The sequence below is a fragment of the Monodelphis domestica genome, chromosome 1 (genome assembly GCF_027887165.1).
Source record: "Monodelphis domestica isolate mMonDom1 chromosome 1, mMonDom1.pri, whole genome shotgun sequence".
NCBI lineage: Eukaryota > Metazoa > Chordata > Mammalia > Didelphimorphia > Didelphidae > Monodelphis > Monodelphis domestica.
Window position 1 is genome coordinate 2,147,015 of NC_077227.1, and position 16,182 is coordinate 2,163,196.

At 60.5% G+C, this 16,182-nt stretch overlaps 1 protein-coding gene across 7 annotated transcripts in view; it reads right to left on the minus strand.

Moving 5' to 3' along the window:
• Nucleotides 1-7,666: 7,666 nt before the first annotated feature.
• Nucleotides 7,667-16,182, minus strand: part of PPP2R2D (protein phosphatase 2 regulatory subunit Bdelta) — a 27,551-nt gene continuing 19,035 nt past the window's right edge. For 4 of the 7 annotated variants that reach the window (XM_056794923.1, XM_056794929.1, XM_056794930.1 and 1 more), the window contains 7 exons: nucleotides 15,049-15,214; nucleotides 14,571-14,683; nucleotides 11,593-11,770; nucleotides 11,299-11,463; nucleotides 9,450-9,619; nucleotides 9,270-9,361; nucleotides 7,667-8,779 (listed from right to left, as the gene is read on the minus strand). In XM_056794923.1, coding sequence (XP_056650901.1) covers nucleotides 8,500-8,779; nucleotides 9,270-9,361; nucleotides 9,450-9,619; nucleotides 11,299-11,463; nucleotides 11,593-11,770; nucleotides 14,571-14,683; nucleotides 15,049-15,214 — 1,164 coding nt within the window. In that variant the 3' untranslated portion in view covers nucleotides 7,667-8,499. The remainder of the gene's footprint in view (nucleotides 8,780-9,269; nucleotides 9,362-9,449; nucleotides 9,620-11,298; nucleotides 11,464-11,592; nucleotides 11,771-14,570; nucleotides 14,684-15,048; nucleotides 15,215-16,182) is intronic. The other 3 variants (XM_056794904.1, XM_056794911.1, XM_056794916.1) reach the window with 1 other exon arrangement.

The window sequence follows — 16,182 nt, forward strand, 5'->3', positions numbered from 1 at the left end:
CCCGTATGTGGGCCCTCGCGCCTCCTCTTCTTCTCTCATGCGTTCTGGCTCCTCCTCGTCTCGTCATTCATCTGGGCAGCTCCCTCCCTCCCTCCCTCCCTCCCAAAGCTGCACCGAGGGAGGGAGGGAGGGAGGGAGCTGCCCAGATGAATGACGAGACGAGGAGGAGCCAGAACGCGTGAGAGAAGATGAAGAGGAAGCGCGAGGGCCCACATAGGGGCCGGACAACACTAGGGGCCTCCTTCTTCCATCCTCCCCCCCCCCCCCCACGCTTGTCATTTTTCTCTTCGATCATTTTAGCCAATTTAAAACATTTTATTTTCTTGTCATGCAAAACGCACTTCCATCTTGGTCCCTGTAAGAGCAAACTCGTACACACGAGCCCCAGATAAAACCGAGGATACCCGGATGGGAAAGACGACGCCAGGGTTCTTTCTCTGGAGGTGGAGAGCCTCCCCGGCATGTCTTTCAGGATCGGCCCAGGTTGCTGCATTGCAGGGGGGAGCCAACTTTTCACGGAGGATCATTGCCCAGTACTGCTATTACTGTGTACAGCGTTCTCCCCCTTCTGCTTAGGGCACTCTGCATTGCTTCCTGTTTTAGCCAATTTGGTAAGTGTAAGATGGGATCTCAAAGTAGTTTTAGTTTGCATTTCTCTAATCAATGATGACTTCGAGAATTTTTGCATGACTATAAAGCTCTGATTTCTTCATCCCCAAATTGGGGGAATTTTTCTAAACTGGACAAAATTCTCTGTAGAGAGACATGAGACCTGTCTATGAATCTCCCCTCCTCACTCTTCTGCTTTCCTTTTCTTGGCTAGAACTGGTTTTATTTGCCCCAAACCTTTCAAATTGAATACAAAGTCACTTATTTTGCATCTCAGGGCTCCCTCTTGCTTATTCACAAATTCTCCTCTCCATAAACTGTAGGTAACCTGGTCTATGCTCTTCTCATTTCCGCATGATATCATCTCCCTTTATGTCCAAGTCTACCATTTTGACCTCAGCTCGGTAAGTGGTAGAAGATACCTGCCTGCACCTAGTTTCTGCCAGATTGCTTTCCAGTTGTTCCAACAATTTTTACCAAATACTAAATTCATATCCCCAAAGCTTAATCTTTACATTTTTCAGACACAAGGTTCTAATCACCATTTACTACTGTGTATTGTCAAAGTTAAAATTAAATCTCAATAATAATATATTTTTAGAGATTTATTAATGATCATTAGAAATCAAGGAATAAAGAAGATACAAAATAAAGACCACGTGCCCATGGCTGGTTAGCCATTTTTTAGTCATCCCCCCCTCACCACCATCAGTGCTGATTCTACATCAGAGCGGAGCCTCCAAAGCCCACGCCCTTTATCCTCTGTCTACAGGAAGTACGTAATGACAGGAAGTCAGTGGGCTCTTGGGATATGTAGTTCTTTTTTTAGGGTAACAGATTTTCAATCATACAGAATTGTATACTTATTCTGTTCCACTGATTGGTCTTTCTAGTTCTTAACTGGCACCAATTTCAGTAGTTACCAGCTTATAGTACAGCTTAAGATCTAGTTCTGCTAGACCGCCTTCCTTTCTATTAAAAAAATAATTCCAGATTCCTCCTTCCTTCTTCTTTTAAAATGGCCCTCCCCTTCCATTTTGGAATCAAAGCTATGTGCTGGGTCCAAGGCAGAAAAGTAGGGAGGCCGAGGCCAAGGGGGCTTTGCCCACAGCTGGGAAGCGTCTGAGGCCAGTTTGGAGCCAATACTCAGTCTTGCAGATCACCTTTTCTGGACCATTTCTCTACTTTTCGGTAACATTCCTCCCGGCCTGCTCCCCCATCCCGCTCCCCCAATGCTCCTCAGGCACCTTTCACCAGACTAAATCCAGGTCGTGGCCACTAATGGTGGATGTCCCCCACGGCCAGCCCGGTGCCCTCTTCTGTCGTTCCCTCATCTCCGGTGGATTCTTTCACCCCATGCTTATCCTCCCCTGCCGATCCACGCCCTGGCCACGGACCCACATCTCTCGCTGCCCACGGAACGTGCCTCGTAGAACCCCTCGGACTCAACCCGCCCAGAGGTGACCTCTTGCAGCCCCCATTGCTGTCCTCCCAGGCACCCAGGCCGTCCTGAATTCCTCATCCGCTGGCTGCCCCCCACCCAATCTGCCAGGCAAACCTTGTCCCATCCCTTCCACAGACTCCCTTCTGTGCTGTGACAGCGCCACCACTGCGCCAGGCCTTCCTCCTCTTAAGGCTGGAAATCTTGACCACGTAGGCAGCCGGGTGGTGTCGTGGCCGGAGCCTCCGACCCCAGAGCTCGGCCAGGCGCTTGGCACACACCGGCTGCCTTTTATCAGTGGGAACGGCATGGAAGAGGATGCATCGCAGTGGGCTGTGCAGCTGCCCCCCAGGCCCCTGGAGCCCTCCCGCTGGCCTTCCACGTTGCCTTCCGCACCGTGGCTGGGGCTCCGCCAGAACCGAGACCGGCTCCCGTCCAGCTCTGCCTCTACCTGTGTCCCCAGCACTCACCACGGTGCTTGGCCCCAGAAAGAGCCGGCGAGGGCCCGCCGGGCCACCCAGTGCAGAGAATACAGAGGGGACGGGGAAAGGGGGGTCCCTGCCCCGAGGGCCAGAATGGAATCGAGGAAGCCAGGAGCGCAGGCTCCTGGGAAGCGGCCTTGGCCCAGCCACCAGGCGGTTCAAAGGGCTGACCAGGCAGGGCTCCAGGAAGGGCTGTCGGAGAGACGGCCTCGGTGTCAGGGTGGGGCTGGTGTCTGCGGGCCCCGTGGCACAGCGAGAAGCTGCTCTGGACCTTGCTGTCCATTACCCAGCTGGGCCGGCCCCGAAGAAGCGGGTTCGAGAGCTGTGGCGGAGGAGCTGGAGAAGAACGAGCGAGTGGTGAGAAAACGCAACTGGAAAGGGATGAGGGAGGACGGAGTGTGATGGAAAAAAAGGCCCAAATGGAAGGAGACAGGCTGGAGAGGGAGGCCCGGCCGGGAGGCTGTTGGGAAGGGGGGAGAGACGATCCGGCTTCCCGAGTGCCCCATCGGTCTGTCGAAGCACTTCCTCTTCCCCGGCTCCCCGATCCCTGCCCAGCCCTCGCCTTCCTCCCCTTCTCTCCAGTCCTCAATCGAGTGACTTGCAGAGATGACCTCAGTCAGCACAAGCAACCCAGGGCCGCCCTCCCGGGGCCTCCAGCGGCGCCTCCCCACCAGGCACCAGGCTCTGCCAAGAGCACAAAGGAGCCAAGAAGGAAACGAGGCAGGGCGCGTTGGAGGTTGCCCGGGAAAAGCCGGGAAGCCTGGAGGTGGGGACGGGGAGGGAGGGCGCGGGGGCTAAACGCTGTCACAAGGAAGTGGGGGGCGTATGGCAGGGAGGGTAAACAGAGGCAGCAGGCAACATGGCAGACAGCCGTTTAGGGAAGGCTTCCCCGTAGCCTCAGTTTCTCAGTTGAGAAACGCGATCAGCCTGCTTTTCTGCTTGAGCCCTGGATTTCCCCACAAATGCTGGCTTTGTCTCCCCATCAGTCTATCCCGGGGTCCCTCCTCGCTGCCTACAAACGTGCCGAGGTCTCCGCCATTTCTTAAAAAACCCGACCTAGCTGAGAACGTGGCCGTGACCCCGTCGGGTCTCGAATCCCTTCACACCCGAGTCGAGGTCGCCCCAGCCGGCACCCGTCTCCGGTCCTCTCCCTCCTTGCAGGGCGCTCTTGCCCAGGCCATTAGCAGCTGCTGAATCCAGTGACCGCCCTTGTGCTCCGTGTTCCATCGAGGTTCTTGGCTGTTCTGGATACCGAAGGGCTCTTCCTCTTTGGGTTGTCCTAGCAACAGTGGTGCCGCCACAGACTTGGGCAGTTGTTGAGGGTCTGGGTTCAAATGCTGCTCTGTTCTGTCCCTGGAGGGACCTTGGCCAAGACGACCGAAGCCCTCCCTGCAACTAGAATTGCAGTGGGTGGCAAAGGGCCACTTTATCCCCAAACCCACGACAGCTCCTTCCCTTGCTGGGCTCCTCCCCGCCTCTCCAGCCGAGCAGCAGCCCACGTGCTGTCCACGTCCCTTCCCTGGACACGGCCACCTCAGCCCTGCCTCCTGGGGCCCTTAGCAAGGATGGCTTTCCAAGTGCTGCGTCTAGATGCCCCTGGCAGCCGGCCTCGTCTGGCTTATTGGCCCCTGGTGAGGACGCAGTGCGAAATCAGCGCCGAGCAGGAAGTACACGCAGACCGAACCAGAGAAATCTGGGCACGTGACTGGGGGCCCCTGGGGGGGCGAGCACTGCGGGGGGGGGGTGCACTCCGTCTGCTCATCGTCTCTAGAGCAGGGCCGTCTGGAAAAGGGCTCTGGGAGCAGAGCCTGGGGAGCCAGAGCTTTGGAGGAGGGGGCAGGGTGGCTTGGGAAGAGCACAGAGTAGACATGAAGGAGGGCCGGAGCCCCGAGGTGAGGTGGGAAAAGCCCCCCATTTAGCAGATGAGCAGAGAGAGGGGCCAAGGGCGCCTGTCCCTCGTCCTCCTGCCGGGGACACTCAGCCTCTCTCCCTTCGCCGCCCGTTTCTCATTCCCTGCTTCCTCGAGGCGAAGGTGTCTCCGTCCTCCCTCCACGAGTTAGCGCTCTTTTAGCCTCTTTACCCGCACAGAGGGGCCCTCCCAGCTTCCTGCGGCGACCACTCGGCTAGCAGGCACGTGGCTGCCACGAGGATTTCCTCCACTCTGATGCCCTCCACATTTCTAGCAAGACGAAGCAAAGCCTGAGCCTTCTGGAGCTTGGCCCCTGGGGGCGCGTCTGCCCAAGCAGCGGTCTCTTCTCCTTCCCAAAGACCGGACGCGCTCCAGGGCCTTGAGGGCTCGTGTAACCCGACGACTGCTACTGAACATTTACATCGCTCTTACCAACTGCCAGGCACAAGCTGAGGAGATGCTTTACAATGAGACATTTGACTCACACTCGAACCCGGGGAAGTCGGGGCTAGTAGTATCATTCCCATTGTACAGATGAGGAAACTGAGGCAAACAGGTTAAATGACTTGTCCACAATCACATGGCTAGTCAGGCTCAGGGAATAAAAACTCTTACCTTCTGTCAAAAAGTGGGAAAATAGGGAAGCATCCCTGGATGAGGGAATGGCCGGACCAAGTGTGGTCTGTGATGGGGATGGAATACTAGCGTGCTGTAAGGAATCCTGAACAGAACAAGCCCAGAGGGATGTTCAAGAGAGGGGCCGCCCGGAGTTCTTACTGCACTCCAAATGACTTCTTATGGTCATTTACTGACAAAAGGAGAAAGAGTGCGAGTAAGGAAATCGGAGGACGGGGAGCCAGCCGGCCTAACACGCCAAGCATTTCCTCCGGGCGCTGGCTCGACCCAGGCAGGCCTAACTAGTCCTCAGCAGGAGGGGCCTCAGCCTTGAGCCAGGGCCCGGGGATGAATAAAGCGGGGGCTTCAGCCACGCAGCCTCTCGAGAGGGGAGGCCTCCCCTGAGGCTGGTCCCTCCAGAAAATCCCGGAAAGGAGTCGGCCTTTCACTCCCCCACGTGGTAGTCCAAAGGGAGAGATTTAACAACAGTCTCGCCAAGTCCAGGGTTTCAGGTCCAGGAAGCAGAGTCCTCAGCAGCCTCCAACTTGAACTCAGAACTCCAAAGAATGAAGATCTCACCCACAGGACGTTGTCACTCCTTTTAAAGACGCTTCTTTGTGTCACTTCCTGTGCCTTCCTCTGCTTTTCCGTGGACCAAATACAGTCTGTGGTTTTGCTTGGGCCTGCCCAGGGGCAGTCAGTGGTTTCTGATTCGTCACCCACTTTTGCACACATGGGTCACAGACTTGAGTGTCAGCGGGGTGTACCGGCTTCTGGTGAGTAACCCTAAAAGTGGGCCGGGGACAGTGACTCCCATCTTCACACGAGAGCTGGAAGGACCTCCAGGAACTGATGCAGAGCGAAAGGAGCAGAACCAGGAGAACATTGTACAGACTGATACACTGTAGCACAATCGAATGTAACTGACTTTGCTACTGGCAACAGTGTAATGATGTAGGCTGATCCCGGGACTTAGGAGAAAGAATATATCCATTGAGAGAAAGAAATGCAGAAGGAAGTTCAATGGGTAGGATGGGGTTTGGGTTCGAAGATTACAAAAACGAATAGTATGAAAATGGGTTGTGAGGGATAAAGCACGTATTACCCAGGAGGGAGACAACACGAATCATGGAAACGTGGACAAAGTGAAAGAGAAAACAACTCGCCTTCTGTTGGCATCAATTCTATGTGCTGGTTCTAAGGCAGAAGGGCAGGAGGGACTAGGCGGTGGGGATTAAGGGACTTGCCCAGGGTCACCCAGCTAGGAAGAGACTGAGGCTACATTAGAACCCAGGACAACCGGGCTCTCCCTCTACTGAGCCACCCAGCTGTCCCCAACATTGTTTCATACCATGTAGGCTTTTTCATCTCCCCTTGCCCACTCCACCCAGGCTAATTTTTGGCCCAGACCTGGAAGCTCCTTAGTGTTGGGAAATTCCTAAAATTAGAGTCTGAGAGGAACCTGGGCCACAAGGAGGCAGAATCTGAATCTGGGTCTTCCTAATGAAAGCTGGCCCCTCCCACTCCCTCTTCCCCCCATTGCTTGACCCTCCCCACCATGTCTAACACATTGTGTCAGTCAATGGGGGACAATTGGCGGTGAAACGGGGACACGCCAAGCCCTTCCCCAGGGTGGGGCACGAACTGATTGTGGCTTCCAGCAGCCCAGCGAGCCAGAGAGCCGCCGGTGAGTGAGAGGGAAGCGGAAGCCTTTGTCTCGCTGGGCCAGTTGGCCGAGGCCTTGGAGACGATGGCTGCGAAGCAGTCTCTCTCCTATTAGGGGAGGGAATCCACGCAGGATCAGGCCGAGGGGTCCCTGACTCTCGGGGAGCTGGCTGACTTCCCACAATCCTCTGCTCCCTGCTTCTCTCCAGGGCTCCCCCAGACGGACTCTGAGCCTCAGGACTTGCGTAATTTCTCCCCCAAAAGCTGGCTCGGAAAGCCGTGATGGACGAGCGGCTCCAGAGGCCGCGTGCGCTCCCGGGTCCGAGCCGGCCAGGCAGGATTCCTTTGATACGACCTGAAAAGCCCAGCAGCTGGTCAGACCCCCAAAGAGGAATGGGGGGGCTTCTCCTCCTCCGGTCAGGTGAGGCAGGGGAGCTCCGACAAGCCCGCCTTCCCCCAACCGTGTCGTCCCGTTTCACTCTGAAAAGCGCCGGCGTTGTCCCTGCATCTCCAGCACGGGGCAGGGAGGCCGTCCCAGAAAGTTCTTCCGGGCCAGAGGGGCTCGCGGCCAAACGGGCAGGTGCCGTCCGTGCCTGCCCGCTCCTCCTGTGCCCCAGCCGCTTCCATGTCCAGGGAGGCAGACGGGGAAGCATCGGACCCGTCAGGCTCCCCAAGGCGTGCCTTCAGGCTAAGGGGCCCGGAGCGGGGCCGTGTCCAGAGCACGTCCAGGACGGACGGACAGATGGAGACAGAGCGCTGACCTCTTGCCCAGGATGCGATGCATCTCCAGAGGCGCGACTTCCTCCTCCTCCGGCTCAGGGTGGCCAGGAAGAGGCGGCCACTGCAGGGGCACCCCGGAGGGGGTCAGAGGGGCCCCCTAGTGGAGGGGAGGAACCCGCAAAGTTCCGCACAGACACAGAAAAACGTCCAGGGACACGGCGGAAATCCAGTTAAATGTCTAAAATTTATTAAACTTTGTGATCGAAATAGTGCACAAGTCTAGACAAGCCCGCCGCGCTAGCCCCGAATTAGGAGGCTGCGCACCCAGGACTGACGCCCCGACCAGGAGCCTCGGGGGCGAGGCCCCCCTTCAGCAAGCCCCGGGCGGCCCTGGCGGCGTCTAGCACCCGTCGGCCACCCCAGTGACTCGGGCCGCACCGAGCCGGGAGCCTGTCCTGGCGGTGTGGCCGCCCGAGTGGCAGTACGGAATTCGGCATGCAGACAACGGTCCCCCCATTCTCTAACCGCAGACCCCCCACCCCCAAGTCCTAGAAAGAGGAAAACCCAGCAGCGCCCCCACCAGGCAGGGAAGACCCCGCGAGCCTGGGACAAGCGGCAGCGACTCGGGTCCTCATTGGCCGGAGCTGCCGGGTCCCTCGGGGATGTCCTCTCTGACCCCCCCACCGAGCCCCGTCTTCTCCCAGGAGCCCCCCACGCAGGCTCGAGGACTGAAGATGGCGACCGAAACACACGCTTTGTTTACAGCTTCTCGCTTTTATTGAGGGGCTCCGCCCGCGGGGTGGGGGCGGCAGCAGGACGGGCCAGGGCGGGTTTTCTGGGCTTAAACACGGCTCCCAGAGGCCCCCCCGGTGACGGCGGAGACGGGCGGCCTCCCTGTCGCCTCTGGGCTCTCGGCCTGTAGTCGGGGAGGGAAGGCCCGGCTGGCGGCCGGCGCCGAGCCCCGTCTGCGAGCCCGGCGTCCCGGGCGAGAGGCGGCCTGTGGGGCTCCTCGCGGAGACCCACAAGAGCGGCCGGCCCGGAGGCAGGAGCCGAGCGCCTCAGTTGATCTTGTCCTGGAAGATGTACAGGTTGTTGGTGGCCGCCACCGCGATGACGTTGTCCAGGGGGTGCCAGGCCGTGTGCAGGATCTTCCTGTTGAAGTCCAGGCTGTCCGCGCTGATCTCGTCCTTCTTCCTCTTGCCCCCCGGACACACCTTGCGAGGCTTTAAGACGGCGCGGGGCTTGCTGCTCTCCCGGGACGCCTCCAGAGTGACGTCCCTGCGGGCGCTCCTGTCGAACATCCGGAAGAAGTTGTTGTAGGAGCCGGTCATGAGGGCGCTGTGGGGAGCAAGAAGGGGGGGCCCCCGGTCATCCGGCAGCCCTGGGGGGGCCCCTAGAGGTGGGGGGCACCCAGAGATCCCTGAGGGGGGTGCGCAGAGACCCTGGGGGGCACCTAGAGGTGGGGGGGCACCCAGAGATCCCTGAGGGGGGTGCGCAGAGACCCTGGGGGGCACCTAGAGGTGGGGGGCACCCAGAGGTCCCTGAGGGGGTGCAGAGACCCCAAGGGCACTTGGCAGGCACTAAAATTCCATTTGAGGGGACCCTGGCGCCCCACACGGACTTCTGGGTAACGTGTGATTTCCGCAGCGCCTGGGCAGGCGCAGGGCATCAGCACGCATGAGAGGCGGCGGAGGGCAGCCCGTGGGCCCCCCGGACATGCTGGGCGCCTCTCCCGGCGGGTCTGTCCCGGCTGGAGCCAGCCGAGGGCCGCCCGCGCCTCGCTGCGCCCCCTCGGGCCTGGGCCCTCCCCAGAGCGGGCCCAGCTGACCTGTCGGAGCCGCTCCAGCAGCACTCGAACTTGTCGAATATGCAGTCGTTCTCGTAGAGGGAGCACAGCTTGCTGCGGAGGTACTCGTGGACCTGGCGCGAGAGCAGACGTGGCACAGGCTGAGCGGGGCGGGCAGGGCGGGCGCCGAGGACGGCCGGGCCGGGGGGGGCAGCCGCTCACCTGGTACGTCTCCACGGGCCGGCTCTCCATGTTGAGGTCCCACACCTTGACCGACAGGTAGTCTCTGGTCATCATGTAGCGGCCGCCGTGGCTGAACTTCACGTCCGAGATGGAGGAGATGATCTCGGAGAAGAAGGACCGGCTGCTCGGGTCTTCGGGCTCCTCGAAAACTGCAGGAGGAAGAGCAGAGCCGTGAGCGCCCCGCGCGCCTCCCCGTCTTCCAGGAAACTGCAGAGCCGGCCGCCGGGGGACCCTCGTCGTCCGTTCGTAGACGCCGCCTGGCACCGATCGGCGACCCGGGGACGGCCTGGGGGGAGAGCGGGGCGCCGGCCTTGGTGGGGAACGCGGGGGCCCCTTTCCACCACACGGCCCTCGTTTGCTCCTCGTCCAGCGCCCCATCCCGAGGGGGGCCGCCATCCTTGTCTTCACCCAGATTTCCTCTGGCTTCCTAAAAGGGGGCTCCGATTCCTGGATTAAAACAGGAGCCGCTCATTTACGCCTCAGCAGGAACAGAGCTGGCCCGAGGTGAGCCCAGGGCCCCGGGCACCCCGCCGGACGCCTCACACTTGGGGTGCCCTGAGGGCCCCACCGGATGCCTCACACTTGGGGTGCCCTGAGGGCCCCGTCGGACGGCTCACACTTGGGGTGCCCTGAGGGCCTCACCGGACGGCTCACACTTGGGGTGCCCTGAGGGCCCCACCGGATGCCTCACACTTGGGGTGCCCTGAGGGCCCCGCCAGATGGCTCACACTTGGGGTGCCCCGAGGGCCCCGCCAGATGGCTCACACTTGGGGTGCCCCGAGGGCCCCGCCAGATGGCTCACACTTGGGGTGCCCTGGGCGCCCCGCCAGATGGCTCACACTTGGGGTGCCCTGGGCGCCCCGCCGGATGCCTCACACTTGGGGTGCCCTGAGGGCCCTGCCGGATGACTCACACTTGGGGTGACCTGAGGGCCCCGGGCGCCCTGCTGGACGCCTCACACTTGGGGTGCCCTGAGGGCCCCGCCGGACGGCTCACACTTGGGGTGCCCTGAGGGCCCTGCCGGATGACTCACACTTGGGGTGACCTGAGGGCCCCGGGCGCCCTGCTGGACGCCTCACACTTGGGGTGCCCTGAGGGCCTCACCGGACGGCTCACACTTGGGGTGCCCTGAGGGCCTCACCGGACGGCTCACACTTGGGGTGCCCTGAGGGCCCCGCCGGATGACTCACACTTGGGGTGCCCTGAGGGCCCCGTCGGACAGCTCACACTTGGGGTGCCCTGAGGGCCCTGCCAGATGACTCACACTTGGGGTGACCTGAGGGCCCCGGGCGCCCTGCTGGATGCCTCACACCTGGGGTGCCCTGAGGGCCTCACCGGATGGCTCACACTTGGGGTGCCCTGAGGGCCCCGCCAGACGCCTCACACTTGGGGTGCCCTGAGGGCCCTGCCGGACGGCTCACACTTGGGGTGCCCTGAGGGCCCCGCCAGATGGCTCACACTCGGGGTGCCCCGCCGGACGACTTACACTTGGGGTGCCCTGAGGGCCCCGCCGGATGGCTCACACTTGGGGTGCCCTGAGGGCCCTGCCAGACGCCTCACACTTGGGGTGCCCTGAGGGCCCCGCCAGATGGCTCACACTCGGGGTGCCCCGGGCGCCCCGCCAGATGGCTCACACTCGGGGTGCCCCGGGCGCCCCGCCAGATGGCTCACACTCGGGGTGCCCCGGGCTCCCCGCCGGACGACTTACACTTGGGGTGCCCCGAGCGCCCCAGCGGACGACTTACACTTGGGGTGCCCTGAGGGCCCCGGGCACCCTGCTGGACACCTCACACTTGGGGTGCCCCGGGCGCCCCGCCGGACGACTTACACTTGGAGTGCCGGTCACACAGTGCGGAGGAGCGCATGTCACACAGGCGGATGGTGCCTTTGCTGCTGCTGTACACAAAGACGTTGCACTGGTGCGGGTGGAACTCGGCGGCCGTGATCACCTCGGTCAGCTCCTCCATGTTGACGGGCTTGATGTCCACGATGTCTGCGAGGGGCCGGTCAAGGCTAACGGGCTGGCGGGGCCGGACCCTGTGCCGGGAAGGGCGGGCCCCGGGGCTCGGGGAGGACCGGAAGGGGCTGCCCCCTCCCCGCCCCCGGGAGAGGACAAGGATACTGAAGCTCCTGTTGGTGATCTCCAGGTGCCACAGGTTGATCCTCAGGTCGTCCGCCGAGAGGTAGGTCTCGTGGTCGCTGTTGACGGAGATGGAGTTGATGTGGTAGGTGTGGGCGTTGGCGAAGACCCGGCGCGGGCTGGCCTCCACCATCAGCTCCGTGGGCTTCAGGATGGGAACCTGCGAGAGCGCACGGACAGCCACGTCGGAGGGCGAGGGAGGGGGCGGCTGCCGGGGCCCCGGATCTCACCGACTCCCGTCTCGGCACCCCAAACTCTTCCGGAAGGAAAGAGCGAGCAGGGCCCAAGCACCGGGCCAGTGTCCCAGCCAGGAGGAAGGAAGAGAGGGGCACAGACGTCTGTAACCGGGGGCAGGACGGAGATCCAGGCCCAGAGACAGAGGTCTTGGGTTCAAGTCCTGACTCCGGGAGCCTGGGCGAGTGCCTCGACTTCGGGGGCTAAGATGGAAGGGAAAGGCCGAAAAGAGATCCCTGCCGCGCCCGCCTCCGTCCCAAGACGAAGTGAACCCACGCTGGCTCCGCAGCGGCATTACACGCCCCACCCCCACCCCCACCCCAAAGTGCGTGCTAGAAGACGTCGGTTGGGCCCGGAGCGGCTGGGGGCCAGGACGCGGTTCCGGAGAACCTGTCGGCGAGGCGGGGACGCCGCTCCGTTCACACAGGCTGCTCTGGACCTCGGCTGGACCTCGGACCACCCGACGGTGGTGACGAACAGAGCAGCGCGGAAGGAAGACCTCGGGGTCCCGATTCCAGGGGCCGGAGGGAAGCCGCTGCTGGCCGGCAGCGAAAGGCGAGGCTCCCCCCCCCCCCCCCCCCCCGTCACCGCCGCCCCCTTCAGGCCATTCTGCGAGCGGCAGTTCTGGTCCAAGGCTTCTCCCTGGCCCGGGTTCCGGCAGACAAGCGCCAGCGGCTGAAAGGCAGGCGCCCACGGGTCAAGCAGTGGAGGCGGCCCTGGGCCGGGAGGGCTTTGTGCTGGGGCAGAAAGGCAAACCCGCCCGGTCAGCGCCCCGGACTCTGGGAGGAGAGCCGAGATCCCGGGCGGATGGCGGCACCCACGGGCCAGCTGCCTCCGTTTCGTCGGAAACTGCCCTTTGATGGTCGCAGAGCGCCGCCCCGGGCAGCCCGACAAAGGCAAAGTGGGGAGAGCGACCCCCCCGGGCCCTCCTGGGCGACGACACACGCTCGGCTCCCCTGCGACCCGCGCTGGAGAACGAGGGCGCAGCGGGGACGGCCCCGAAGGCCCCCTCACCTGCCCGGGCTCTGGTGGGACGGGTTCCCCGAACCCTGCGGGTGTCTGTCCGGCTGAAGCCGGGGTGAGCCGCCTTCTGCTCCGTGCCAGGCGGTCGCCCGGGCACGTCTGCTCCGGGGTGGATGGAGCCCTTGGCCACAGCTTGAGCCCACTGATGGTGCCCGCGCCGTCTCATTCACAACGGGGGGGTCTTGAAGAGGAGAACAGATGGAAAACCCATTTCAGGGTAAAACTCCAAGAAGAATCCCCCTCCCGAGACCAGAAAAGCTGGGCGGAGTCCTGGGAAGGGCAGAGGCTGGACGGCCCTCGATCTCGCGGCCCCCATTGAGGCCTTGGACGGATTCTTGAGGTTCTGGGCGCCGACAAAAGCGCGGAAGGCAAGAACGAGCACCAAGTGTGCCCAGGAACCTCAGTGCTCCTACCGGGGGCAGCGCGCCCATCACGCCTCCTTCCACCACTGGTTCCCGGTGACCGCGGTCCAGGCCGGCCCTGGTTCCTTTAGAGATCCCTGGCAGGTCCGGACGACCCGCTCACCCGAGCACATGCACCCGGCCTCAGCCGAGTCCCGGGAGGCTCCCTTCAGACACGCTGCAAGAGGAAAAGGCCCACCTTTCTGAGCCTGGGCAGCTTCCCACCCTCAAGTCCTCAGGCACACAGAATAGCTTCTTGTCTCCAGCTCGGGTCGCTCTAGGAACTGTGAAGGAGCCTCACCGCCACCCTCTGCACGCCTCTCCCTGTCAGCAACCGGAAGTCCATGTAGCAGAAGCAGGAGATGCTCGAGGGGGTGCTGCAGGCCCTCCCTGAGGAGGAAGCAGGGCTACAGAGGGAAGGGGCTCCCTCAAGCCCCTGCAGGTTCTTCCCAACGTCTAAACCACTTTGGACGATGAGCGTCAAACCAGTGACAACAATTCATGCGCTTCTGTGGCAGCCCACAGGAGAGCAACTTGGGCAGGCAGTACAGAAGACAGCCAATCAGAGCCTCTTCTCCACAAGTAGCTAAAGGAAGTTACTCTTTCAAATGTATGCAAATCCACCCTGAAGCAGCCCTCGCTCCAATCAGATGAACTCTGCGGCCTTCTTCTCTGTTTTAGCCACACCTCAAAGGCAGAAGAGCAATGGCCTTACATGACATGCCCAGGGCCACACAGCTAGAAGAGTCTGAGGCCGGATTTGAACCCAGACCCTCCTATCTCCAGGCCTGGCTCTCTATCCACTGAGCCACCTGGTGGCTCTTCCCGTATAATGTGAAGAACAAGTCACACCCGAAGAGAGGCTCCCAGCCAGGCCCAACAAGTGTCCTCTCATCTGCCACAGAAAACCCGCCCACCTCCTCCTTTGGAGGCCTTGCGTGCTCTCCTGCTGTTGTCCCCGCACAGTTGTCTGTGGCTGGGATGGCAAGGAAGGGCCTGACACAGGAAAGAGCCCACACGAAGGGCAGAACCCTACAGCAACTGCTCCCCCCAGCCCCTTTCTACAGCACCTCGGAGCCCTCGATCCACCGCCAGCATCTGAGTAGGAAGGGCACGACCAGGCCATCTTGTCAGTCAACAAGCACTTCCGACGTGCCAGGCCCCGGGCCCCGGGGAGCTGGAATCTGCAGGGCACCGCGCGGCCTCAAGGGGAAGATGGCCACTGCTCCTCCTTCCTCCCTGGGCTAAAGGCCGCACTGACACGTAAGAAGACTTAGAGACAAGGGCTAGAAGGAAACGTACCCGTAGCGCTGTGATTCGGAATGGATTGCGCAGTCTCCCGTCTTCATCTTTCAGGTTGTAGCCTTCCGCTCGCTTATCTCGTTCACTTATTTTCCATAATTTAATCGTTTTATCTGAAAATAGAAGGGACCCTTCTTAACCCACATGTTACGCTGGTCGACCCCACAGCCCTCAGGCTCCTCGAATCACAAACCCGCACCCTGGGAGGGAGGCTCTGCAGACCAATCGCTACCCTCTTAGGCTTCTACCCCTTGTCATTTCTGGACACGGGAACCATCAAGCACTCTATCTAGGACACAGAATGGTGTCTCAGGAGCCCCACAATCACCTCCCACTTATTGAATGATTTTCCAGGGAAGGTTTGCTGAAGAAAGGAGGAGGAGGAGGAGGATGGCATCGGATATGGAGCAGCCCCAGAACCCAGAACACCTCAGCCTCCAACCCAAACAGCACTCCCAGCCTGGCCGTGAAGCCTTACCGTTAGTAGAGAGCAGGAAGTGCGCAGCATTCTGTTGCGGCAACCACCTAATCTTATTAATTTTTTCCTCAATTTCTAGACTTTTCAGATAGTCAAATTCAGGCTCGTGACTTTGAAAGGTACTGTACACATTATATTCGCCTCTAGAATGAGGACGGCTTTTATTCTGAAAGGAAAACACGACAGCTGTTTTAATGAACAAGCACGTGTCCAGAGGGCTCCGGAAACACTGACAACGCGATCTATGAAGTCAAACAATCACGCTTTGAAAGGAAACAGAAGATCAAAGGACAAATTGGGGAACAGGTAGGGGAAGAGTGACCTGGGGCGGCCCTGGTTAAAGGGCATTCCCAGGGGAGAAAACTCCCTCTAGCAAGGCCGGAGTTTGGATGGAGCTGCCTAGCATGACCGGTCAGTACTTGTCAAGACCCGAGCCCAGCTCAGGCTCTTTAGCCATTCAGCCACACTGCCTCTGGAAGAGCCTACGGGGCAAAAAACCCAACAAAAACCTCAAACCATTTACATGTAAGATCACTTAATTTCCAACATAACAAAGTCAATCATTGGGACCATACTGCTTACTGTTTTCCGGGATAAGCAATCGATCAATAATCATTTATTAAGCACCTACTACATGCCAGGTACCGTGCTTGACGTTTGGGGTCCCAAAGGAGACAACAGTCCCTGCCCTCAAGAAGCTGACGATCTAACTTATGGGGGAGACAGCATGCAGATCCAATGAAGAGGGGCTGGGAGAGGCTTCCTGTAGGAGGTGGCATTTTAGATGGGATCTAAAGGAAGCCAGGAAGTTCAGGAGTCAGAGTGGAGAAAGGAAAGCTGCCCAGGCATGGCTGGAATGGCCCGAGTCTAGAGATGGACAGTCTTGTTCATGAAACAGCCAGGAGGCCGGTGTCATGGCATCAAAGAGTACCTGGTAGAGAACCAAGGATGAGAAGACTGGAAAGGTAGGAGACGGTCAGGTTAGGAAGGGCTCTGAATGCCAAATAAACATGGCATTTTGTATCTACTTCTGGAGGAAGTAGGGTACCACTGAGGTTTACTGAGCAGGGCCTGCATTGAGGTGGAAGCAGTGTCAGAGGAGACAAAGAGGTGGGGAGATGCTGCAAAGGTGAG